The following is a 27,332-nucleotide window of genomic DNA, read 5'->3' on the forward strand; positions in this document are numbered from 1 at the left end:
GAAAAACTATAACAAAGTAGGAATACAGGTTAACAAATGCAAACTCACCGTTGGGAAGGTTCTCTCTCAACGCCGTGTACAATTCTCCTGCGCCGCGTTATTGACTGTAGAATGGGAGAGCGGGGTTTCCATGACACAAATGCAACAAACATCAAACTGGTGTGTTCTCAGCAACAGTTTGCCTCTTTGGCATCAAATGCCTCTGAATCATCACTGATTTAGTGTTTCTTTTTGCAGACAGCAGTTATTTGAAGCCCATTGATGGAGCTCATCTGGACATGGAGCTAAAGAACCACCCTTCACTCCTTTCTGTGGCCCATCTTCTGCCTGACAACAGCATTGTCTCTGGAGACGAAGACATTCCTGGGCCTGAGCCGTCGCCGACAGGTTAGACTCTAAGCAACCGTCAGACCTTAGCCTAAACTGAAGGGGTTCAAGAGCCTAATGTTTGTTGGTTGGTCTTCATCAGTTCAGATGGTTGATTCCAAACCTCTGCTGTAGCTTTAAAACATACATTAGAACAAAACAAACATGGTATCAACCTCTGTAGGGTCAAAAGAAGCACTTTGACATCTCATTTAAGTGAGGGTTGCTGGAGAATCAAACCATTAACCCTGTCGGACAGGCGATGCCTCTGTGTTCACTAGTCTCTGACAATAGACACGTAGTTAGACATGATGTCACTTTTACTGTGGACAAAAGGAAGAAATATTACATATGATGGTAAATGGCAACTACCGGTATAGCGCGTTTCTACCTTTTCTACCTCCATCAAAGGCCCAAAGCGCTTTACAGTCACACACGGAGGTGGGGTTCAGTGTCTTGCCCAAGGACACTTTGACGTGTGGAGGGCTATCCTCTGATCAGAGGTCGACCGCTCTACCGCTGCACCACGGCCACCCCAACCATTATTACTTTAACCTTTTTATTTCCTAGATGGCTTTTTTTGAAGAAGTATCCCCGTTAACTCTGACCAACAGTTATCGGATTCACCAAAAAGGCTAAAGGAAACTAGAAAATCCCTCAGGACTTTTCTACTGTCTTGTTTTGGGATAAACTCTGGAATAAGGAATGACAGCCTAAGATGTTTTTTTAGTTGTTTAAAACATGAATTATTGGAATACCAAGCAGCGAATCGGATGGCCGGAGACAGAGAACATCTGGGCTATAGGACCAGAACTTCTTATTTCTATTTTGTACTCTACATCCTTCAGCCAATTAGAATAGAGTATTCACCCAGACCATGGTGTAAGGGCACCTATACATCCTAACATCTGCTGCAAAGCAATGCAAGAGCGCTGGACAGCAGAGGTCATGTGACCTCCTGGTGTCTTTAGAGTCCATTTAAAGCCAGCTTTTCCCCTCCGTGATCATCACCTATCTGGATGAATAGTCACTGTGAGGAAACTGGTTTTTCTGTTTTTTTACCCACAGTTCCCTGCACACAGAGACGAATTAATAATGACTCAGAGACAAATACTTATCTTTGTGGAAGTTTTACTCCATACAAGCAGCACAGACAGATTGTACGGAGGGTTACAGACAGATGAACATGATGCATTCAAAGTCCGCACAGCGAAGTGCAGGAAGATGGGCTTGGTATAAAAACCCTGCATTTGCATATTCAGAAGATAAAACGATGGACAATGATGTGAAAATCACGCCCACAGGTTGTTGTAGCTGAGTACTTCAAGGCTAAAATGAAGATGGCTCCGAGGCCTTCACGGATGCTTAGCAGAGCACACGTGCACAGAAAAAAGGGAGGGAACTGTGAGAAAAATAGGACTGTGCTGTCTTCAAATGTAATACAAGTTTGAGATGATAATACGTGCTCAATGAATTAAGTTTGAACCATTAGTGTAATAAAAAGTTAAAGGGAGTTTCTAACTATTCTCAACAGTCACTAATCCAAGCAAACGAATGAAAAGTGTGAGGAGGTATAAAGGGGCGGAGCCTGACACTGGACAAACGCTCTCCTTCAGACATAGATGTGCAATATCAGATGTGTTTTGCTCTGTTCCTTTATCGCTCCATGAACGGCCAGACACATGGCTGAGCTTCATTCAGGAGACGTTTGAATTCAAACTTTATTGATACAGCCTTCTCAGCGCATCAGGTGTCATCTCAGACGCCAAACGTGAAGAGCTCGCCGTGGCAGAGCCTTCGTCAGAGGAAAGTCACTTCCTGCCCAAGTCGAAATGTTTGCAGTACTTAGGAAGGAAGTTTCTAAGGGGGAACGTAATGAAGTCTGACAGCACAGAGCTGTAATCAGGGGGAGTCAGTGGGCGGCATGGTAGCAGGCTAATCCTCTTCATGTTCTGGGTCTGTGAGCTGCAGAGACCTAAGCTGCTTTTAAGGAGCGCCTTCTCCGCTCAGCCTGACTCTGCGCCCGCAGACTCGGCTGCCTGAATTTCTCCTCTGCTTGGTCCCATTACTCTGGCTGGTCTCTCTTTAGTCCTATGTGTGTGTGTGGGGGGGCTTTCTCCTTCATTCATTGGCTATCACAACCCCTTCAGTCAATTCTCATTCGCTTTCCTCCAACGTCCCCAAAAGCAGAGGTTCTTGTTGACAACCGTTTCTTTCTGTTGCATTTCTTCCCGTGGTGGGCTAAAGGACCACGGAGCCGTTCAGCTGTTATCGGTTTTTATCAAACATGTAAAATTATACATAGTCTACTTTCCCGCCATTTAAATCAGAGTTTGTACCACTTTTATCACAACTAATGTTTGAAACATTCATTCCAGATTATGTCCTTTTCTTTTTTAGGAATGGTTATTCTTTTCATTTTTTCTATCCAAAAATGTTATTTCAGTTATTATGACACATTTAAAAAAATGTTTGTACTATGGATGCCACAATTGTGGGTTGAAAACCAGACCGTGTGTTTCACCACAAGCGTGTTTCTGCATCGCTAACGGCGTTCCAGCATGTTTACGTTGAAAGAAGATTTAGTATTTATGGTTCCATTGCATCAAACCAGCCGTATTAGAGGGTTTTTCTTCATCGTTACGCGTAGATTAGCAAGTTATAAAACCCATTTTCTGAACTGTTGTGTTTGATTTGTGATACACAACATAACACTGACAGAAACCTTGAGGTTTGAACCAAATGGTGAAGAAAGTGTTGGATCCTAGTTTTTACGGTAAAACAGAAGAGAGATGCAAATATCTGAGAAATCACATGATTTGTAGCATTTTGCAGAGAAAACTAACGAGCTGAATAAAAAACAATAAAGTATCTTTTACTTCATTTGAACCCAGTCCATCCTCTGATTCTTTTTTTAAAATACATTGATCTTATTTGACCGTCATCAGCTTGATAACATTACAGACATGTCAAATACAGCCGTGTTAGCAGAGATGGACGTACAGATCTACGGTGGTTTCAATGGAAGTAGGCGGACGGATGGATGACACGTGTCAGTCACCAGGCTCCTTTATGAGATGATGAGAGAATGTTTTCCAGAGTCGACATTTCCGTTTCCACGTCTTCTTCAGGAGACGCTCTGCTGAGGCCTCAGCTGCCGGAGATGATGCCGCTCAGTCTGAACAGGCTGACCGTCTCCCTGCAGCCCTCCCTGGAGACATTTGAGAGCCGGCTGCTGCAGCTCATCAATGCCGACGGCCTCAACATGGTGAGTCCCCGGTAACACAGCACACACGCAGTGGTCCCATGGGCCTCTGCAGCTGCAGTACTGCTGAGACGTCAGGCATGAACCAGGACGAAAAAACACAGGAAGGAGGGAAGAGAGGCTGAAACCTATGCATTAATGCGCTCCAAAGCCCATTCCTCACTTTACATTCTGCATTTACATGGACTGGATATGCCAACGTGGTGAGGTTACAAGAAAAGACAAGCTAGCCTGGACTTAGCAGAAAAAGGACCAATGATCAAAAAAGTTCTGATTCTTTAGTGCTTAAGGACCTGCTTCCAAAATTCAGTTTTATTTAGCCCAACATCACAACACAGTCGTCTCAACGGGCCTCACTCATTGTGCTAAACATGATACCAGTTATTAAATACAATCACTGATGGCTAAAGGGGACGTCCTGCCCTCAGACCCTCCTTGAATTCTGTCTGCACTGCTACAAATGTACACAAAGAACCAAAAACAGCAGTTTGTCAGATTCCATCAGTCATGAAAGTGTTAAAACTTCTGGAGAAGCTGCACACCCCCATGGGGGTGTTCAGGCCCATCCAATGAGGCCGGATTTCTGTTCTGAGGAATCAAACGGACGGTGGAGACGAACAGACGAACAAGGCTAGGAGGAAACCTCCGTCAGAAGAACCTCTGGAACTGTTCTCCACCACAGAGGTGTCTGTGTGACCGTCCTGCAGGGAAAACCCCGCCCCTTAGGTTTCTCGCTGATGACCCACCCAGGTTATGGTTTTTGACCCTCCACACGTGTTTTGATGGTATCATGAAGAAAAAAAACAACATTTTGGCCCTAAAGTAACCACCGAATTAGTATTTGTAGCCACGAGCGGCGCTGTTTGGCCCGCAGGTGCAGGTGCTACCCGCCGCCGGCCCCATTACCCCCTGAGCGGCTGCTCTCGCCGTCTGCCACCGTGGTCACAGCTGCAAATGTCAAGTTCATACAAAAAGGAGAACTTTTCTGATGCTTTCATCTCCATAGTAACCGTTTTAGTTCTGTCTCACCTGAGGGTGGCGAACAGATCTATGCAGAGGTTTTTGTCAACCACCCCCCCGGTCTGTACACATCGTGTGTCATATGAATTGTCATATCAATTCATGCATTCAATGTTCAGAATATTCTGTTAAAAGAATGTGAACAACAGGGGAACGCCACTTCTGCGAGCTCGCCACACTAACAGAAAATCTACAGACTTTAAAGCCAAATTATTTTCCCCAAGTAGCTTTGACGATTCTCCAGGAGTTAGGAGGGGCCTACCACTAAAGGCAACTTGTGTTTTTGCTAAATTCAAGAAGGAATTCATACATAAAACCTCTTCATTCTTACTTCTCTGGGAACTTAAATAAGCCGAAATCATGTCATTAAAGTTAAAACAAGAGTCATGCATGTTCTCCCATACGTACAGATTTACACTTAGTATGGTTTTAGAGCACATAAAACCTTCACAGACAATCAGAAAAATGCTGACATGTTTATTTCAGACCAGATCAGACCTGGACAGTAACATTTCAAGTGAGACTGTTTTAGCCCCTGGCCTTGTTTCCATGGAAACACCCAAACAAACCTCGTTTTTACTGCTTTCCTCACCAGTTATCTCTCTGGATAAACTGACGTAGGTAACACGTTCCCTCCATCGAAATGCAAACATCAGAGGGTAGACGACAGCCTTGGTGCTCTGACATGTTGCCGTGACGATTTGCCTCTTTTGGCATTCACAGTTTTTTGTAAGAAGTGAAATGTTCTCACAACCCGGCTGAGCTCGTAAACGCTTCACTGTGTTTAACTGCAGCAAGGTGACGGCTGCTTCACGCCTTTGGCAGGCGCTAATACATGCAGGCTTCTGCTTTTAATTCTAATGTGTGTGTCGGTGTGTGTCTGTGTGACTCCAGCTGTTGTGTCATCAGCGTGAAGCGTGCACGCTGCTTCAAAACGGGTTTTCTGTTGTAAAACTGAGGCTTTATGCATGGGTGTGTGTTGTGTGTGCGCTCTTCTTTCTCAGTTTGACTCTGTATTGTTGTCAGTGTGATGCATGTGTGTGTGTTGTGTGTCATATGTGTGTCATTCTTCACCAGTGCGACATGTCGTTGGTGTGATGCCTTCACGTTTCTCACAGATGTGTCTGCAGTGAATCCGTCTGCTTGCTGGTTGGTTTAAAGTTTTTGTAGCACATTTGCTTAAACTGTGTTTGAGGCAGAAATGAAAGAAAAAATGACTTTACAGCTGCAGCCTGAGATGAATCTGTTCTGCGGCTCGCTAGTCTGACTTACCGTCTCCACATAGTCCTCCCTTATATCACAGTAGCTATATTTAGCTGGATTTAACTTTCCAGTGTCTTTTTTAAGCACTCGTCTTTCCCTCATTTATGATGTAGTTAATGCGTGTTTGCAGCATGGATGCAGTTAATGCATGTTTGCAGCATGGATGTAGTTAATGCGTGTTTGCAGCATGGGAGCTCCAGCTCCCACCAATAGCTTCCTTTACTCTGACAAACCGCTGCGACCGTTTAATGTCCTGTCTACCTGCACAGGTGACAAATGTCTGAGGCTACACGTGCTTTCAGACAGCATGAACGTCTGGCTTATGGCAAAAGTGAATATATTTTGACATCTTGACTTGTGACCAAGAGATGAGGAAGCAGAGAGATTGTTGAGGAAGTGAGGAACCGAAAAGCAGCAGTCTGATTTAATGCCTGGCTAAAGACTCTGGGAATGGAGCTTTAAGAAGTTCTCAGTTGTCCTAAAGAAGAAAAGTGTCAAAGTAGGGCTGAGAATTTGTCAAATAGGATGTCTCGCACATCGTTCCCTCAGGACTCTTGTAGTCGTTCTAAAGAATAGGGCAAATGGACTTGGTTCCTCTCAAATATTCATGACCTTTAGGTCGTCATGATGGACGGTCCAACCACTGAGTTTTTACGCCCTTTAAGTAAGACAGAAAATGTCACCACAGAGACAGAAAACGTTGGTTTTGTTCTGAGTTGGTCTTGCTTCCAAATGAAGCGGGTTGGTTGAGACGGAGACTGTTTGGATCTTCAGAAGGCTGTTCAGCATTTCTACTTTAGAAGCTGCTAGAAGAACATCGTCCTGAGGAGCAGCAGCAGGTTGGTTCATAGCCTTGGGTTGACCTCTGAAGGGTCAGTGAAGTCTGTACAGGATGCTTCTGATGCTTAATGGACGGCTTGTTAAAACCTGTATTATGTCTGGAAGATCTGTTGATCTTTCATCTTTTTCAAAGTTTCTGTCAAATATATCCTTATTTCTTTATGCTGATTTAACTCCAGTCTTTGCAGCTTTTGTTGTAGATGGAGCTACACCATCAAAGGCTGACTTCCATTTAAATTGTTAGCAAAAACTGAAACAAGTGGTTTGTCACTTCCAAATGTTACTGAAGCCTTTTCTAGAACATCAGGTGATGTTCCACTTTAAACTTCTTCTTCTCTGCAGTGAATCTTGTGTTTTTGAAGACGAAATCCTGCATTGTAGGTGGTAAACGCTCTCATGTTAATATATCTGCCCGTTTTCACTTTGAGAATATTTATTCCCAACATACTGACGAAGCTTCCCATAAAAGTAAATGCATACCTCAAATGTTCCAAAAATTTGTTTTACATCCTTTCCTGGAACAGAAATGACGGTTCAACGCTGTGACTGTGAGCTTGTGTTGACCCGTCAAAATAACTCAACACACAGCCATTACTGCCTCAACTGCTGGTAATAACCGTAAGTACATCCCTCAGTGATGTTTTCCAAATTGTGCCAAAATGGGCATTACCCCTGCAAGAGGAAAGAAGAAAATGGTGAACACGTTGTGTCAGGATCATTTGACCCTTTGGCCTTCAGAGTGAACAGCAAAGTAAGCATCTCATTGTACAGGGAAACCGGTTTCCTTACTGTGCGTATGACCATAAACCCCTTTGAATCCTTAACAACCCCTAAGAATCTGATTTCTGTAACACTTCTAATGTATTAATTTTAATTGAGAGCTCTTTATTGGTGTTGTAGTTACTAAAAAACATCATTTATCTAGGTTCAAAGATCATTTGTTGTAATCTATCCATGATTTTATTGATTAACTCTGTTTACCACATTGATAAGTTCCCTATGATTGTCTGTAGAATAGAATATGTTTGTGTCATCAGCAAATAATGAGTTTCAAAAGTTTTGAAACATTGAATGTATCATTTATTTAAATGTTGAATAGCAGCGGGCCCAGAATTGATCCTTGTGGGACACCACGACTTATCTCTTTGGCTTCTGATGTAAATTCATCAATCTTGAGAAATTGTTTTTTTAAAGTTAGCTTTTGTCCCAAGTTAGCGCTAGTCCTCTTATCCCAGACACTTCCAGTTTGTCCAGTAGGATGTCATGATTGACAGTCAAATGCGTTTTTTAGGTCAATGTAAATTCCAGCTGCATATTTCTTTTTGTCCAGAGTGTTTGTGATTTCCTCCACAGCATCAATGATAGCCAATGAGGTGGATCTGTTTTCTCTAAAACCATATTGGTTTTCACTTATAATGTTATATTTATCAATAAATACAACTAATTTATCATTGAATGTTGTTAAAAATCGTGGAAGGAGAGAAACAGGTCTATAGTTTGTAAATTGGTGTTTGTCTCCGTTCTTATAGACAGGAATCACTTTTACTATTTTCATTTGGTTTGGGAATCTCCCAGTTTGTAATCATGAGTTACATTTCTATGTTAGAGGCTTAGGGATGCTATTAATGACCTTTTTCACCACTTTCATATCTATATCCTCACAAGCTTTTGAGTTTTTACTCTTGAATTTATATACAATTGTTGGAAAGGCTCATATTTGGCCTCAGTGATGGCAGCTCCATCATGGAGGCGGGGCTTAGGGCTGCTCTTTGATGAAACGCCTGGCCTTGAAGATAAACGGCGTCTTGCCCCTGAAATGGACCAGGCTGGGATTTGTAAGAAGATCCCGATACCTGCGCTCAGAGGAGAACGTTTGCAGGAGCTGGACAGTTCAAAGTTCTCATACCGTCACTGCAGCTCTCAGTCTGATCACACAGAAGCAGCAGGTCCGTTTTCAAGCATCACATTCATGGTTCATCGCCATCGCTGGCGTTCTGAAGGTGATCAAATGACACGGCTCTTCAATAAATGCGATGAAGGCTCATCTGCTGGTCAAACTTCAGCGACATGCTGACAGATCACGCTCTTTGTTTCTCCTCCATCAACACTTCTGTCTCTCTTCATATGACTGTAGGTTAAAGATGTGGATTAACTTTAAGTTTCATGTGCTGTTTGCCGTGGAATGATTGACACCTTCTGTGCACCAGCTTGTGGTTTTTTTTGGGTGGCCACGCCCACACAAACCTGCATCCTCCTCCCCCTCTGCACTTGATGCATTAGAGGATCAAGGCCTTTACTTGTGGGTCGAAGCGGAGGCGCCACTCGTTGGCGGTGTGCTGGTTGTCTGTGTGCGGGTGCAAACCGTTCAGCACAACCCAAAAGCAGCCTAACCGAAATGCCGGGGGGCATGCCGACATTCTGCAGCTTTCTGAACCGAGTCCGTCACCCTCCCCCTAAGTGAAAAGGCTTCAGTCAGTTCAGTGACTCTGAAGCAGCATTTGTTCCACGTTGATGTGTTCACGTAGCTGTTGTTGCATCTGCAGCGTCTCTGGATCCTGTCAGATTCAGCCCCTGAAATCCCCCCTAAAGCCAAGGCAGAGCCAACGCCATCCATGAGGAGAACGGCGTTAATGAGTCACATGATCTTCTAAGAAATCAAGTCAATTTCCACAGAAACCCAGCAGTGCAGCTTCCTGTTAATTCACTGCTACTCAGCACCATGACGCCGTTTTTTACCCGGAAGATCAGGTTTTTCTGCCAAAGAAGGCAAAGTAGTTCAGGAGATTAGCGTCTCCTTCGGCCACGAACCGGAAGGAGAGCATGCTGAACTTTCACGCCCTGGCGTTGTGGTTGCACTTCCAAAGGCAGGTCATGCAGGAAACATGCATGGATTTGGACGTCTTGACTGCCGTTTCCTGTTTGATTTTAGATCATTAGTAGCTATAGTATTTTCTTTATACACAAAGGACCATCTCATTTTCATTGTTGTAAACTTGTTTGTCACATAAACAGCAGTGAGGAAAAGTCCTGCTGCCACATGAAGCAGGTTCCCGTTCAAAGGGCTGCTCTGTTTTCAGAGACAACTGGGACCAGAAGATGCTCAGAAAAGTGTCGTCATCCAGGAAAGGAGGCTCCACGTTGGTGTCCACAATGGGTGGTGTTTCCTGGAGAAGCCTCAGGTGGTGGTACTAGAGCGGCTCGCCTCAGGGGTCAGAGGGCCAACAGATGGCGGCGCCAAAAGGAGCAAGCCGGTCATGGACAGGTGGGCACATTTTTGAAGAGGGGATGAAGGCTTCAGGGGAAAGAGAAGGTCAGTGTTACGATGTCTCCTACCAAAAGTCACGGAACCTAAAAGACGGCAATTTGTAAAAAAAAAAAAAAAAAAAACTCTGAAAGCAGAAAGTAAATGTTTGAGACAAATGAATGAATAGTGTCTCAGTGGCGATCAGCCGCCGTAGACTCCTCCCTGTTCCACACGGGCAGCTTGGAGGCCAAAGGCTCGCCACATCGCTCTGACCTTCATCCTGTCTGCTTCCTCAGCTCATCTTCATCGACACTCAGCCTCCGCAGCAGCCTGCAGCTCTGGCTGGTCGATCACCCCAACATCGCCATCGTCTTCCAGCTGGAGTACGCCTTCTCTGCTCCCACCAGCATCAACTCTGCGGTAAGAGGCGGGTACAAACCGCACCAGGATCCACCCTGAAAATCAGGTTCTGGTTCTGGTTCTGGTCATTCTTAACTCACCACTGATGCAATCAAATGTATTCATTCTTAGTGTAGGAGTTATAATCTGAGATTATGCTGCACAAAGGCAAGGAAAGTCTGAACACCCACCAGATTTAGAGACAAATACACATACATGCACAAATACAAACTCACACATACATGTACACACTCACACAGACACACACATGCACAAACGCAGTATTGGTGTCATCAGTGGGGAACAGGGATGCTCTCTTCATCTGGTCCTAGTCAGAAAACTCTGCACGTTTTCACTAAGATGAAGTTAGAATTTATTTTTCGTCCCATCCCCTTGGGGAGCGGTGAGCTGCAGCCGAACCGCACTCGGCGGTAGTGTTAAGGTGTTAAGGGTTAACTGCTCGTCATTGATATGGTAATTGCCCCCAGCACCATTGCTCATTCCCCTCCGGGGATCGAACCCTGGTTTCCTGCATGGTAGCTTCCCACCTTACCAACCGAGCTACCCAGCCGCTGCATTGTTGCTCCTTTCTATCAACATGGCAACAACCTGGAGGGCTGGGCTGTGTTATGGATTACATCCCATCATTCACGGCTTCTAACCTTCAGTGTTCAGAGATGTTGTTGGTGAAGCTCTGGGCTTAAACTCTTTTTTGGTCTGTTCTGGATCCTTTTTGAAAATGGTCATAAAGAAAAATTTAATTAATGAAGCTTCATTAACAACTGAAGCAAATATAGCTTAATTAACAGTTGAAGCAAATTAAGCTTCATTTACAACTGAAACAACTCAAACTTCATTTATAGCTGAAGCGAATGAAGCTTCATTTGCTTTAGTTGTTAAGGATCTGGAGATCTGAGTTCCTTCATACCTCATATCCACAGATGGGAAAACTGAAGTGGCTTTTCTTCTGGAGGCGTCCTCTTTTCTGAGCTGTGAGTCATTTTTTAGCAGAAGCATGGGAGCCATTATTGGGGCAGAAGTGTTTCTCTGAAGGATCCGGGAACAGGGAGACCTCCAAAGCCCGGGTCTGCTTTTCACCCGTCAGCTGATTGATGTGTCAGCGTCTTCTAACGAGCGAGTGCGGCGGGCTGTGATGGAGCTATGACCTGTCGTCCCGTCACAACGGTGGCACGTCCCTGCTTGGGACATGATTGGGTTTCTGCAGGAACCCTCCAGTGGCTGTCAGCTGATGTCAGGCAGCTCCTCTAATTGTGTTGTGTCAGCAGCAGTTTAGCGTCTGGAAGTCGGTCTCTGCCTGATGTTTGATCTCCTGTCGTCTGCTGCTGCTTTCAGGCGGGTCGGCCTAATGCAGGAAGTTTGGCGCTCGTTGTTGGCGCCCTCCTGGGCCGACCAGCACCAGCTCATCCTTTAACAGGCTGATGCGGCATGGCGTCTGCGCGCGGGTCCAGAAACCAACACTGCCTGTTACAGAGAGCAGACGGCTGCGCAGACGGGGCTGAAGCTGTTTCATCCGCCAGAACAATTGTCCTGACTTCACATCCGCCGCCCCCCCTCCTTCCTCTGATGGTTGCCGTCTCTGCTGAGCCGGGACACGACAACAGAGTTGTGTTACCAAAAAACACAGGCGTGGCGTATTGGAACAGCTTCTGTGAGGAACCGAGCGGCGTCTGCAGTAATGAATGTGTTGCATCAGATGTTGACCTTTAACCCTGACAGGGTTCGGTGGGTGGGACCCCCGACTGCAGAGCTTTAACCTTGAGAGCAAACGTCCCGTCAAGCTCTCCTGACCGCTGACATTCAGGCTGCTACCTGGAGCGTTTCTCTGCTGACGCTGACAGGAACAGTTCACATTCACACGGGGGATGCGGTGAAGTTTAGGAGTAAAGAAAAAAACTCTATTCTGCTTCCACTGATTCTAGTCTCAGACGTCAGTCCTGGGGGAGTCGGGCTGAACAGTATATGGAGCAGAAAACGGGGGCGCCGCGGTGGGCGGCGTCTGCTGCAGGTTGGTGCCGTAGAGGTTTTAATTGGCTCTCAGCAGGAAGATGCTGTTTGTTTGAGTGACAGACGTGGATGGATTGGAAAAAACCTCTGAACCACCGTTCATGAAATAGTGTTTTCCTGTTTACCATCATCACTCTGCGCCCCCGGTCTGAAATGAACCCCCCTCCTTTGGTCCGAGTGTCGACCTGGAACATTTCACACATGCTGCGCTGGCCGTGTCTCTGAAGGAGTTTTTGCTGCTCTAAAAACCAACAGATGCTGAAGAAGTTTCCCTCTGACGCAATATTTGGGCCGTCTAATTAGAACGAATGTGATTTTCTGGCTCTGTGGCGGCTGCATCCGTCTCCCCTCAGAGTGAGCCTGCCCCCTCAGAGTGAGCCTGCCCCCCCAGAGTGAGCCTGCCCCCCCCCAGAGTGAGCCTGCCCCCTCAGAGTGAGCCTGCCAGCAGCGCCATCCTTCTGCGGATGGAGACAGGGAGGCCGTGGCGATGCGGTTTGAAGGCGTTCGTGTTTATCTGCTCACCTCAGACTCGGCTGTGTGATAAAAGAAGCGCACGTCTTAAACCCCATGAATAAAAAGCAGTGGGTGACGTTTTGGAGCCGCTAAGGGAGCACAGAGGAAGAAATCATGACAAAAGTCTCTTTTAGTCCAAAAGTCCTCATTCTGAAAGAAAGAGGAGAAGATGGAACTTTTCTGATGTTCTCACTGAAGCAGCCTAAAAAGACAGAACAGTTCTGCGTTTCCCATCTTCATGTTCAGCACCGTCATGGATCTGGACCTTTGACACATCTCCACCCTTTTTCTGCAGGTTAGCTCAGGGGAGGGCAACCGTTATGACCACAAAGGTTCTAAAATTTGACCCAAGGTCGGACCAGGAGCAGACGCGTAGAGGAATTTGGAAATCCGCCTCATGAGAGACAGAAACAACAACAGCAGCCCACTTTAATTTTGATTGAAAGTTGACATATATACTTTAAAACAGAACATTTTTGGGGTTTTATTTCAAAACTGTGGCCTTTTTCTCATTTTAGTGCCAATTGCACCAATGGGTTGATGGAAAAATGCAAAGTTAGAGAAATGCTGCATTCATGTGGTGCTGGAAAGATCAGGAAAATGAAAAATACACATGAACGTCAGCAAAGACAAATCCTCCATGAACACATGAATGCAAAATGACTCTCTGCACCTCAGCAAAGGTTAGTTTATTAGTAGACCCCATAATTAAAGGAAAACTAATATGGATTACCACATAATTGATTCCAGCTAGGCGGGCCAGATCGATTAGTTTAACGGGCCGCATTTGGCCCCCGGGCCGTAGTTTGCAGAGCCCTGGGTGCGACCGAGCTGCAGCTGCCGTACAGGTTGTTGGATCACAGAGGAGGTGCTCAGGTTCTGAGGCAGAAAACAGAATGTTTTGATGTCTGCATCTGTGTGAATATGAGGCACAGTTTTCCCGCCTAGCTTCTTCTGACCGCCACCAACATTTAGCGTGCTAACAGAAGCGTTTCTCAGTGGAGCGTCGTGTCCTGCTTTCAGATGAATCTCAGCTTCCTCCTAGACCGACCGGCAGCTGTCAGCTCTGCTCTGAAAAGCTCTTCCCCAGACTTCTCACTTCACTGACGTGTAAATCAGCAAACATCCAGGTCTAGAAATGTCTTTATGGCCGCTGGAAAATCAGGAATTTGTGGTCTGAGCTTGGATGAAAGCAGAAACATCTGGGGAGTTTTTTGTTTTAAGCCGGTCGGCACCAGGAAGCTCACAAACCTCAGTTTTGACTGCAGAGGGTTTGGGTTCTGACCGTCCTCCTGCAAGAACCCAAGTTTTACGCTGGGACTCGTGACACCAACGTTTGTACGTTTGGTGTTGAAACTGAAGTGCTTACTTTACAGAATCCCCATCATATTTGTGGCTCCGCCTTCCTCGCCTCCACCTTCCTGGTCAAAGCAGGTTTGGTAAAAGTTAACGACTAAAGCTTAAAATTCAGAACCGCAGTGTAACCACACATGAAGGAAATTGGATTTTAGTCTTTGTCTTCTCCAAACACGATTCAGACTTGATAAATATGTAGTGCTAACACAATGGATCTGAGTTATAGGTTGTCCAAATTCCCACCCCAACCCCAAACTACTACAAACTAAATAACGCTGGACCATGTACTGCCCTGAATCGATTTCATGAAGTTAAAATCTAATTGATAGGAGCGTTTTGTGATGATTATCTATGAGTCCGCTGTCTGCTGAAGATAAAAATGTTAATGGTTTATTAAAAAATACCTTTAAATACTTTTTGGCATAAATTGTTCTGACGCAATGCATTGTGGTCTATATTCACTGATCTAGTGAGCATTGTTGCACACTGGTTTATTGCAGAGACTTCTGGGAAATTTTTAGGGCTCTGGATTTTGGAACTGTAGATTCAGACAGAACTAGAACATGGAGAAGGCTCTTTATAGTGAGTAGGGAAAGAATTCGGACACCAAAGACTTTCTCCTCCAAACACGATTCAAAGTGGATTTCACTTAAATGAAACTGAATTTGTTTCACCAACAGTTTATTAAAGCTGGAATAGATTCCGTTTAACCTTCTTTGCGTTTTCCCTCTTGGCCTTCCTCCTCACATAAACTATGTTTTCCTTTCAATCCTGTTAATCAATGAGCTCTGCTGAGTTCAAACCAAGGACGTGGCGTTCTATGCTAATGACTGTTTGCTGTGTCTGTACAAAGAGGATCTGTGTGCGGACGGAGGTCTCACTCCTCTACAGATTTCTGCTCTCAGATGTTCTCCTAAAGGTTGAGCGTTGGGCAGGTCAGACCCAGATGGAAACAGATCATTTCTACTGGATCACCTCCACAAAATCTGAAGATATCAGGAACCCCCCCCCCCCCCCCCCAGTACACTCACACACATTAAGGAGTAAAAATAAAGTCAAAACGCAAAACGACTGAATAGTTGGTGGTTTAAATGAATGTTTTTTCATAGAAATGATCGAATTAACTTAACCTCACAGGAGAAAAACCAGCCTCCGGGGTGTGTGTGTGTGTGCGTGTGTGTGTGTGTGTGGAGGGGGGGGGGGGGGGGGTTCTGTGATGCTTTTAATAAATGTTCTGTTCTGTTAGCATCTTTGCTGCTTGAGGTTGAAATTCATTTTTTATGCCCCCTCGCTTCTGGGTACAAGCAGGATGAGATAGAGACGCTTTTTAAGATTTTCATGAAATGAAACACATTTATTAATAGAAAGTGGGGCTTTTTGTGATTCAATAACACTATTTGTAAAGAGAAGCAGCAAAAACAAGAATAGGAAAGCCTCGCATGTTTCTGTGAAATCCCATAAAACCTTCTTTCTAAAATTTATAGGAGTGACTCTTCAGGTGTGTTTAACCTTTACGGTTCCCGCTCACTGTGCCGTTTAAAATGTCAGCTCCATTAACCCGTCTGAACGCCTGCCTCTGCCTTTAATTGGCCACTCACATTGCTTTAGTTTTCTAAAAAAAAAAACAACGCAGTGAATCTGCTCTCAGAAAAAAATAGATTTACTGAGTTTCTACTGCAGACAATCTGCAGTCCAGCTGCAGACCAGCTGCAGACCAGCTGCAGTCCAGCTGCAGACCAGCTGCAGACCAGCTGCAGACCAGCTGCAGTCCTATTTTTGTGAAAATTCTCCATCATCGTTGATATAAATATATATTTTCAGCTCCTAAACGTAAAGGCAAAATGATAAATGTCAGAATCCAATTCTGAAACTGATACTGTTAAAAGTGAAGAAATGTAGCTCACGTTTGTCTGAAAACTCTGTGACTCCTCCCGCACAGCTGTCTGCTACCTCCACCACTCGGGCAGCCTTCCTGCAGTGTCTTCGCTGGGGGGGTTGGTGTCCATTTCAGCAGCAGGCTGACTGGAACAGCAGAGAGATCCAGCTGGCTCTACAAGGAGGCTCAAAGCCAAACCCTTTTGGGGTTTTGGTCTACAGCTTGGAGGGGGCCACTGCAGCTTCAGGGTCTCCTCAGGTATGCTGACAGCTCAGGTGAACATTCAGGAACTCCAAAGGCTGTTTTCACGTCAAACACCCTTCACTCTCAGAAGTCCAGAACTTCCAACATCTACAGTCAGGACCATAAATATTTGGACAGAGACACATTCTTTCTACTTTAGTTTCTGTACATTACCACCGTGAATTTGAAATGAAGCAACTCAGATGCCGTTGAAGTGCAGACTTTCATCTTTTATTCCATAGGTTGAACAACAAGATTGCATAAAAATGTGAAAAACTAAAGTATTTTTTAAACAATCCCTTCATTTCATGGGCTCCTAAGTCATTGGACAATTGTCTTCCATGTTATTGCATGGGCAGGTGTGGACAATTCCCTTGTTATGTCATTATGAGTGAAGCAGATAAAAGGCCTGGAGTTGATTAGAGGACTCGTGCTGCATTTGGAAGATTTTGCTGTGAACAGACACCATGCAGTCAAAGGAGCTCTCCATGCAGGTGAAAGGAGCCATCATTAAGCTGAGAAAACAGAAAAAAACATGAAACCAGAAACTGCTACAGTATTAGGAGTGGAAACGTCAACAGTGTGGTCCATCCTGAGAAAGAAAGAAAGCACTGGTGAACTCAGCAAAAAGACCTGAACGTCCACGGAAGACAACAGTGGTGGATGATGGCAGAATCATTTCCATGGTGAAGAGGAACCCGTTCACAACAGCCAACCAAGTGAACAACACTCTCCAGGAGGTAGGCGGATCAATATCCAAGTCTACCATCAAAAGAAGACTGCATGAAAGTAGACCCAGAGGGAACACTGCAAGATGCAAGCCACTCATAAGCCTCAAGAACAGGAAGGCTAGACTGGACTTTGCTAAAAAACATCTAAAAAGGTTCTGGAAAAACATTCTTTGGACAGATGAAACCAAAATCAACCTCTACCAGAATGATGGCCAGAGAAAAGTATGGAGAAGGCGTGAAGAAGCTCCTGATCCAAAGCACACTACATCATCAGTAAAACACGGTGGAGGCAGTGTGATGGTCTGGGCGTGCATGGCTGCTAGTGGCACTGGGACACTAGTGTTTATTGATGACGTGACACAGGACAGAAGCAGCTCAATGAATTCTGAGGTGTTCAGAGACACACTGTCTGCGCAGATCCAGGTGAATGCAGCCCTGTCTGCGCTGATCCAGGTGAATGCTGCCCTGTCTGCGCAGATCCAGGTGAATACAGCCCTGTCTGCGCAGATCCAGGTGAATAGAGCCCTGTCTGTGCAGATCCAGGTGAATGCAGCCCCGTCTGCGCAGATCCAGGTGAATAGAGCCCTGTCTGTGCAGATCCAGGTGAATGCAGCCCCGTCTGCGCAGATCCAGGTGAATAGAGCCCTGTCTGTGCAGATCCAGGTGAATGCAGCCCTGTCTGTGCAGATCCAGGTGAATGCAGCCCTGTCTGTGCAGATCCAGGTGAATGCAGCCCCGTCTGCGCAGATCCAGGTGAATGCTGCCCTGTCTGCGCAGATCCAGGTGAATGGAGCCCTGTCTGCGCAGATCCAGGTGAATGGAGCCCTGTCTGCGCAGATCCAGGTGAATGCAGCCCTGTCTGTGCAGATCCAGGTGAATGCAGCCCCGTCTGCGCAGATCCAGGTGAATGCAGCCCTGTCTGTGCAGATCCAGGTGAATGCAGCCCCGTCTGCGCAGATCCAGGGGAATGCAGCCCTGTCTGCGCAGATCCAGGGGAATGCAGCCAAACTGTTTCATAATCCAGATGGACAACGACCCAAAACATCCAGCCAAAGCAACTCAGGAGTTTATTTAAGCAAAGAAGTGGAATATTCTTAAATGTCCAAGTCAGTCACCTGATCTGAACCCCATTGAGCAGCATTTCACTTGTTGAAGACTAAACTTCAGACAGAAAGGCCCACAAACAAACAGCAACTGTTTGCCGCTGCAGTAAAGGCCTGGCAGAGCATTCAGAAGGAGAAAACCAGCATCTGGTGATGTCCATGAGTTCAAGACTTCAGGCTGTCATTGCCAACAAAGGCTTTTCTACCAAATATGAGGAATGACCATTTGGTTTGCAGTTATTTCATTTGTCCAATTACTTAGGAGCCCATGAAATGAAGGGATTGTGTTTAAAAAATACTTTAGTTTTTCACATTTTTATGCAATCTTTTTGTTCAACCCATGGAATAAAAGCTGAAAGTCTGCACTTCAATGGCATCTGAGTCGTTTTTTTTCAAATTCACTGTGGTAATGTACAGAAACTAAGTTAGACAGAATGTGTCCAAATATTTATGATCCTGACTGTATGTCAACAAGTTTCAGTTTCTGAACTTTGTTTTCTGCTGCTGTGTTTTCTCATAACTTTATTCACAACTTTTCACCAATGTTTTCCCTTCAAGGTTACCCTGGAGACCAAGGACATGATTTCATTTTGGCTTTCGCCCAGCCTGGGGGGGAAGGCATGCACCCCAAAGGCATCTCTGAAGTCCAAGAAAGAAGTTCCATACCAGAGATCATCTTCATCACCATCACAGGGTAGATATCATCTTCATAATGACCTCATAATAACAAAAAGGAGCGGAACAGGGACAGCCTTTTCACAAGTTCTCTAAGAAGGAGGTGAGCTCATCATTGGGGGGTTAAAGCAGGACAGTTTATTAAGTAATTCAGTTTTATACACAGAGCCGAAAGCTTTCCAGCCTCCAAAAAAGAACGGATATAATGGCTGAATCTAAAAATGCTTCCCTACCCTGCTGGCTCTCCCTTATTGCTCCAACTGGAGGGGCATTAGGAGCTGTAGTGGTGTCCAAAAGTGTTCTTTAAGGAGGAGCTGTAGTGACTTAGAGCGGCCGCCCTCCACTGGTAGTGTGACCATCATCACGTTATGTGCCATGGAGGAGAAATGCATCTTCTCGTGGATAAGCTCTGAAACAGAGAAGTTTACATTTAAATGTGAATAATGACTTTTTGTTTTTGTGTGACTTTCTAAAGTTATCAAACTAATGTTATGTATTTTTCTAGCACTGGCAGCTACGCGCTAACATAGATGACTGGCAGTTTGTCTCGCCACTTGGAAGGAGAAATGTAGGGGATGAATTCAGATTCAGCCAATGAAACATTTTAAAATATTCAGTATTATAGAATAGAATTCAACTTTGGCGTCATTGCACGTCACAAGTACACGGCAACGAGATGCAGTTTGTATCCATCCAGAAATGCAGTAGAATAGTTATAACAGCATTGACCATCGTGTATTGTGTGTCTTTAGGTTGAAGGTTTAAAATGGAACAGATAACGTTTGGTGGTGACTGAGTCCATTATCGTTGTGTGGATGACGATACAGTCTGTATTTGTAAATGTTTTTGAGTATTGTGTGTGTGAGTGTTATGTAGTACAGATGTAACCCTGATCTATAACGAGGTTTGATCTGTCCTCCAGTGAGAATGACATTTTTCATCCTTGCTTGTTGTTCCACATCGTCCACTCTTTTCTCCAGACCCGGTTATCTCGTTGCTCGTTTTGAGTCTTCGGAGCTCCTCCCGTAGCTGCATGAGAGGATTTAGTTTAGCCGCGTCTCCACCGCCGTGTCTCCACCGCCGTGTCTCCACCACTGTGTCTCCACCGCCGTGTCTCCACCGCCGTGTCTCCACCGTGTCTCCACCACTGTGTCTCCACCGCCGTGTCTCCACCGCCGTGTCTCCACCGCCGTGTCTCCACCGCCGTGTCTCCACCACTGTGTCTCCACCGCCGTGTCTCCACCGCCGTGTCTCCACCGTGTCTCCACCGCCGTGTCTCCACCGCCGTGTCTCCACCGCCGTGTCTCCACCGCCGTGTCTCCACCGCCGTGTCTCCACCGCCGTGTCTCCACCGTGTCTCCACCGCCGTGTCTCCACCGCTGTGTCTCCACCGCCGTGTCTCCACCGCCGCGTCTCCACCGCCGCGTCTCCACCGCCGCGTCTCCACCGCCGCGTCTCCACCGCCGCGTCTCCACCGCCGCGTCTCCACCGCCGTGTCTCCACCGCCGTCTCAACAAAGATCATATGAAGGAAACGGATGCTGGGGAGGGAAGGCAGAGCCAACACCGTGTCCACACTGTGTGTGGCCTAAGCAGATGGAGCCTTCAGTAAGACACCCCAAGCACTGGGGCAGGTTCCAAAAGGCGCGACCAGGCATGGAGACGAGGACTGAGGAATTGTGGGAAAGCTTTGGTCTGGCTGTGGCTGCTGGGAAACGCTGAGATGTGAAGCTCTTTCATGGCAGCTCTGGCTCCTGATCTGTGTGAAATGGTTGGAGTCGTAACGAGCCGAGGAACTGCAGCTATTTACTCTGCTTGACTTCTTCCCTCGTTCTTCTCATACCTCCGCATGCCAGCTCGCTCTGAAGCCAACAAACAGAGACGCCGTTTCAAAGGATCCCATTTTCCAGTTTGGCTCTGCCCTCTGGGAAGCCAAGAGCCATTAAAGCAAACTATGGAGGGAGCGGTGGGAGTGCAGACGCTGGGAACGGCTATGATGGAAGCTCCTCTCACATTAACACTACAGATGAGGGTTTCTTCATCTTCCTTGTCTTTGTGTTTTCCAGGTAGGAAAGAGGCTCCTCCCCCAGAGTCACCTAGAGGCCCCGGGGTAAGATGTTAATCACATTTCTGTGGTTTTCCTACACAGTGCTTCTCCTCCTGCTACGTGCAGAAGTGCTGAACATGTGTCCTTTCAGAATGCATCTTTCCTTCAGTTAAGTTTTAAATGACAGATCAAAGGTCAACAGCGTCTGACGGCGGTTTCAAACCCTCCACTGTCCACGCCGAGGCTTTCCCAGACCGCTCAGAAGAGGTTTATGCTCCAGGAAAATGTTCCAAATCACCAAGGCTGCACATCTCCTCCAGAACAAAGCGACAGACTTAAACACTGAATTGGCCACACTTTGCCTCCACTCACCGACCAATCAAATCCTTTTACACAAACGCTCCGTTGGTGTGTGCGTCTGAGGGAAATGTTCTGGTTGATGGATGCGGCGGCTGCTGCCGCTGAAGCCTCAGGATGAGGGAGAGCGCAGCTGATGATGATAATCTTGCCTGCTTGCATCCAATCAGATTAAATGCCACATTAGCATCTGTTTATGTTAGACAGCTTCCCATAGGCGACCAGTCCTAATCAGTTCTATTGTAACTTTAATAAATGTACCTGCGAGATGATTATCCTCCTATGCCGAGGGACGTGGGCGAGGGTGACTCACATCCCGCTCCTAATGAGGTATTAACATGCCGCATGCGCACCAAAGAACGCGGTGGTGTTCCCGTACAGCTGCAGCGTTTACCCATCATCCCTCAGTGGAGACCGATGTGACTCAGGATCACGACCGCTGGCGTCCGGAAGCTCCACCTTATTCAGAAGCAGCAGGGCGGAGGAAACCCTCCAAGTTGAACACGCACACCGGGCCGCTCCTGTGGGAACATATTAGGAGACTGCGGTGCGGACTGGATATGTTGTGTGCTTCACACGCCTCTCAGGGGGCATTTATTGACTTTCTCCTGAAATAGCTGCTCTGTTCTGCTGGCAAAACTATGAAAAAGAGTTTCCACAGAAATCAATTTGTTCTCAGATAAAAAGATTCAGACGATAAATCACAGTTGAACCGCTTAAAGTCCAGGAGATACTTTCCAAAAGAAGCAATTAACTCTGAGAGAGGGGACGGTCCCGGCACAGGGGGATGGTCCCGACGCAGGGGGGGGGGGCGGTCCCGGTGCAGGTGGGGGCGGTCCCAGCATAGTGGGGACGGTCCCGGCACAGGTGGACGGTCCCGGCGGGGGGGGGGGGGGGGGGGCGGTCCCGGCATAGGGGGACGGTCCCGGCACAGGGAGATGGTCCCGACAAAGGGGGGGGCGGTCCCGGCATAGGGGTGACGGTCCCGGCGCAGGGGGGACGGACACCGGCATGGGGGTGGCCGGTCTTGGCTTGGGGGGGGCGGTCCCGGTGCAGAGCGGGACCCTGTCTTAATCAGCTGGATCCAAACTACAGATGGATCCGACGCCGTTTGTGCGGGTCCATCCCTAAACGTTAGGGATTTAGTGCCCCCCTCCCCCACCATATAAGGCTTGTTTGCACATTTGCCTCTTTAAAGTTTCAGATTCAAACAAAAGCAAGAATAACACAATAATACAAAGTGCATGAAAAATTCATCACAAATGCAGACACTTGTTATCTAAATCATTTAAATTTGGACGTCCGTTTGTTGAACTATTCATGAAATGCTTTAGCGTCTTCCTCGTGACGGTGAGACGGCGTTTGGTCTTCATCACTGGACGGATCTGTAAACCGGCCCCTCCTGCCCGGATCTGATGGCTTCTTCCTGTTTGCATAAATTATTGATCCTGGATTCTTTGTTGACTCGCCGCCGTGAGTCCGACGGTCGTGGTATTTGCATTCGACCCAGCTGCTCATTTGTCTGTTGATTCCTCTGGGGGGGCTGTGGTCATGTTCCAGGGCAACCGGGGGGGGGGGGGGGGGGTGTTTCTGTCCATGTGGCTTAATGTCTCTGTGTGCTCTTCAGATCAAATCAAATAAAACTTTATTTATAAAGCACTTCTCATACGTCAGCAGCACAAAGTGTTTTACACAATAAAACATCTTTAAGATCCACAGACCTTTAGATTAAAAATAGATGAATAAAAAACATCCAATAACACCCCCCCACACACATACACACACCAACATGGTGAAAAAATAAAATGACGAATAGAAAAGAGTAGAAATAAAATAAAAATCTTGTGTGATGCTTGTGTAAATGTAAATCTATGCATTTCTGTTTATGTGTGTGTGTGTGTACCAGATATAGAAGACGTGTGTGTGTGTTTGTGTGCATATTGTTCTATGTTGAATGTTTATGTGTTTGTGTGTAAATTGTGGAAATGTGTGTGATGTTTGTAGGTGTATGAATATGGGTTTTGTGTTCATGTGTACATGCGTTTTGTGTGTGTTTGCACGTGTTCAAATCTTGTACAGATACCTGTACAGGTAACGTTTTGGGGTTTGTGGGACACTTCCTGTTTTCATACGCCCCTCCAAAACAAAAGTCTGAGTGTCTGAAGCCGTCATGATGGCGTTTCCTTCACGCCGTACTACTGCAGCCTTCATTCTCTGGTTCCTGGCGGGTTTTGTGCTTCAATTATATTGAATTTAAGTCACATTTAGATCTTCTCATGAATCCCCTTTAACAAAGAAGGAGGCTGTGGACGTCACACCTTCACAGCTTGTTGATGGGAAGCAGGTTACAACGCCGTGGGATGTGCAGCTGTCATCTGATGAAGACCAAAACTGTTTCTGTGGAATTTGATGTTCTTCATCACAGTGATAATAAGCAGAAATCATTTGTTGTCTGCAGCTCTCTCTGTCTCAGCTGGCAGCTTCTTCAGGCTTCCCGACCCTCAGCCACTCCAGCACAGCGTTGCCGTGGAAACACTCATTTCCTTCTCCGCTCCATCTTTCTCCGCTGGCGTCGGCCCACCAGCTGTCACATGTCGTAAGATTTCCACCCCCGTCTGCTCACCCTAAAACACTCACTGACTGTTTGCAACACGAAAACCTTCTCCAGGATCGTAAAACTTTCACGGACAAGCAGACGAATGAGACGTTCTGTAAGGCGGGAATATCTGCTGCCCTCAGTTCACACTCTGCAGACCAAAAAAAGTCTGAAACACAAAAAACTAGTTCAGTGGAAGATTGGATGGATGAATGGATGGACGGACGGACGGACGGACGGATGGGTGGATGGACAGACGGATGGATGCATGGATGGATGGATAAATGGATGGAGGGATGGATGGACGGACGGACGGACGGACGGACGGACGGGTGGATGGATGGATGGATGCATGGATGGATGGATAAATGGATGGAGGGATGGATGGACGGACGGACGGACGGGTGGATGGATGGATGGATGGATGCATGGATGGATGGATAAATGGATGGACGGAGGGACGGACAGACGGAGGGATGGACGGATGGATGGATAAATGGATGGAGGGATGGATGGACGGACGGACGGACGGACGGACGGGTGGATGGATGGATGGATGCATGGATGGATGGATAAATGGATGGAGGGATGGATGGACGGACGGACGGACGGGTGGATGGATGGATGGATGGATGCATGGATGGATGGATAAATGGATGGACGGAGGGACGGACAGACGGAGGGATGGACGGATGGATGGATAAATGGATGGACGGATGGATGGATAAATGGATGGACGGATGGATGGATGCATGGATGGATGGATAAATGGATGGATGGATGGATGGACGGATGGATGGATGGATGGATGGATAAATGGATGGACGGATGGATGGATGGATGGGTGGATGGATAAATGGATGGATGGATGGACGGACGGAGGGATGGACGGATGGATGGATGGATGGATGGATGGATGGGTGGATGGATAAATGGATGGATGGATGGACGGACGGAGGGATGGACGGATGGATGGATGGATGGATGGATGGATGGATGGATGGAAGGATGGATGGATAAACACTGATGAACACTGATGATGGAAAAGTCACTGTCTTAATCCTGCTAGACCTGAGTGCTGCCTTTGATACTGTTGATCATGGGATCCTTTTGCACAGACTCCAAGACTGGGTTGGCATCTCTGGATCTGCCCTAAGTTGGCTCAAGTCTTATCTGGAAGACAGGAAATATTTTGTTGAAATTGGGAGTTGTGTCTCAGACTACATGGGCTTGAATTGTGGTGTGCCCCAGGGATCGATCCTGGGACCCCTTCTGTTCAACCTCTACATGCTGCCACTAGGGCAGTTAATACGCAGTAATAACATATCTTATCACAACTATGCAGATGATACTCAGATCTATGTGTCACTGACAACAGGTGAATATGGGCCGGTGGATTCACTCAGCCACTGCCTCCAACAGATCAGCGCGTGGATGCAGAACAACTTTCTCCAGCTAAACTCAGACAAGACCGAAGTTATTGTTTTTGGCCCACAGAAACAAAGAGAAAGTGTCAGCAGCTACCTTCATTCTCTGTCTCTTAAACCCTCAAATCAAGTCAGAAATCTAGGGGTAATCATGGACTCTGACCTGAACTTTAACAGCCATATCAAGTCAGTAACATCAGCGGCATTTTACCATCTGAAAAACATTGCCAAAATCAAAAACATAATCTCAAAGCGAGACCTGGAGATACTTATTCATGCATTTGTCTCCAGTAGGTTAGACTACTGTAACGGCCTGCTCACCGGCCTCTCCAAACGAGCTGTAAAACAGTTTCAGTACATCCAGAATGCTGCTGCTCGAGTCCTGACCAGAACCAGGAAGTATGATCACATTAGTCCTGTGCTCAGGTCTCTGCACTGGCTCCCTGTACCTCAAAGAATAGACTTCAAAGCAGCTCTGCTTGTGTACAAGTCTCTCCATGGCCACGCACCAAAGTACATCTCTGACATGTTAGTGCCATATGAACCATCTCGTACTCTGAGGACCTCAGGGGCCGGCCTCCTGTTGATACCCAGAGTCAGAACTAAACAAGGGGAATCAGCGTTTTAATATTCTGCAGCTAAAATCTGGAACAGCCTCCCTGAAGGCGTAAGACAGGCCTCTTCTGTGTTCATGTTCAAATCTAGACTTAAAACATTTCTGTTTAGCCGTGTATATGACTGAAAGGTCCTATCTGCACTTTTCTTTCCTTCCTTTCTTTTTAAATCTTTTTTTTTCCTTTTCTTTTAAAGTAAATTTTATGTTGATTATTTCTATGATGTATTGTGATTTTAATGCATTTTTCTGTTTTGTGAAGCACCTTGAATTACTTTGTGTACGAATTGTGCTATACAAATAAACTTGCCTTGCCTAAATGGATGGACGGAGGGACGGAGGGACGGACGGAGGGATGGACGGATGGATGGACGGATGGATGGATGGACGGGTGGATGGATGGACGGATGGATGGATGGATAAATGGATGGATGGATGGACGGACGGACGGATGGATGGACGGATGGATGGGTGGACGGATGGATGGATGGGTGGATGGATGCATGGATGGATGGATAAATGGATGGATGGACGGACGGATGGGTGGATGGATGGATGGATGGACGGACGGAGGGATGGACGGATGGATGGATGGACGGGTGGATGGATGGACGGATGGATGGATGGATAAATGGATGGATGGATGGACGGACGGACGGATGGATGGACGGATGGACGGATGGATGGATGGACGGATGGATGGATGGGTGGATGGATGGATAAATGGATGGATGGAGGGATGGATGGACGGACGGATGGGTGGATGGATGGATGGATGGACGGACGGACGGACGGATGGATGGATGGACGGATGGATGGGTGGACGGATGGATGGATGGGTGGATGGATGCATGGATGGATGGATAAATGGATGGATGGAGGGATGGATGGACGGACGGATGGGTGGATGGATGGATGGATGGACGGAGGGACGGACGGACGGAGGGATGGACGGGTGGATGGATGGACGGATGGATGGATGGATAAATGGATGGGTCGATGGATGGGTGGAAGGATAAATGGATGGATGGATGGATGGACGGACGGAGGGATGGACGGATGGATGGGTGGATGGATAAATGGATGGACGGACGGACGGACGGACGGATGGGTGGATGGATGCATGGATGGATGGATAAATGGATGGATGGACGGACGGACGGGTGGATGGATGGATGGATGGACGGACGGATAGATGGATAGACGGATGGATGCATGGATGGATGGATAAATGGATGGATGGATGGATGGACAGACGGATGGATGGATGGGTGCATTGGATGGAGGGATGGATGGATGGATGGATGGGTGCATTGGATGGACGGATGGATGGATGGATGGATGCATGGACGGATTGATAAATGGAGAGATGGA

General features: G+C 46.7%; 1 protein-coding gene across 6 annotated transcripts in view; it reads left to right on the plus strand.

Moving 5' to 3' along the window:
* The window catches only part of nphp4 (nephronophthisis 4), a 93,278-nt gene that overhangs the window by 15,123 nt on the left and 50,823 nt on the right, over positions 1 to 27,332 (plus strand). For all 6 annotated transcript variants that reach the window (XR_013657140.1, XR_013657138.1, XR_013657139.1 and 3 more), the window contains exons 6-13: positions 238 to 387; positions 3,498 to 3,634; positions 9,832 to 10,016; positions 10,295 to 10,418; positions 16,231 to 16,425; positions 18,803 to 18,938; positions 20,985 to 21,028; positions 23,781 to 23,918. Coding sequence is in view for 3 of the 6 variants with exons in the window: in XM_078949738.1 (XP_078805864.1) it covers positions 238 to 387; positions 3,498 to 3,634; positions 9,832 to 10,016; positions 10,295 to 10,418; positions 16,231 to 16,425; positions 18,803 to 18,938; positions 20,985 to 21,028; positions 23,781 to 23,918 (1,109 nt within the window). In the remaining 3 variants the exon portion in view is untranslated. The remainder of the gene's footprint in view (positions 1 to 237; positions 388 to 3,497; positions 3,635 to 9,831; positions 10,017 to 10,294; positions 10,419 to 16,230; positions 16,426 to 18,802; positions 18,939 to 20,984; positions 21,029 to 23,780; positions 23,919 to 27,332) is intronic.

The sequence above is a fragment of the Oryzias latipes genome, chromosome 7 (assembly GCF_053564925.1).
Source record: "Oryzias latipes strain Hd-rR chromosome 7, Olatipes_Hd-rR_3.1".
Taxonomy (NCBI): domain Eukaryota; kingdom Metazoa; phylum Chordata; class Actinopteri; order Beloniformes; family Adrianichthyidae; genus Oryzias; species Oryzias latipes.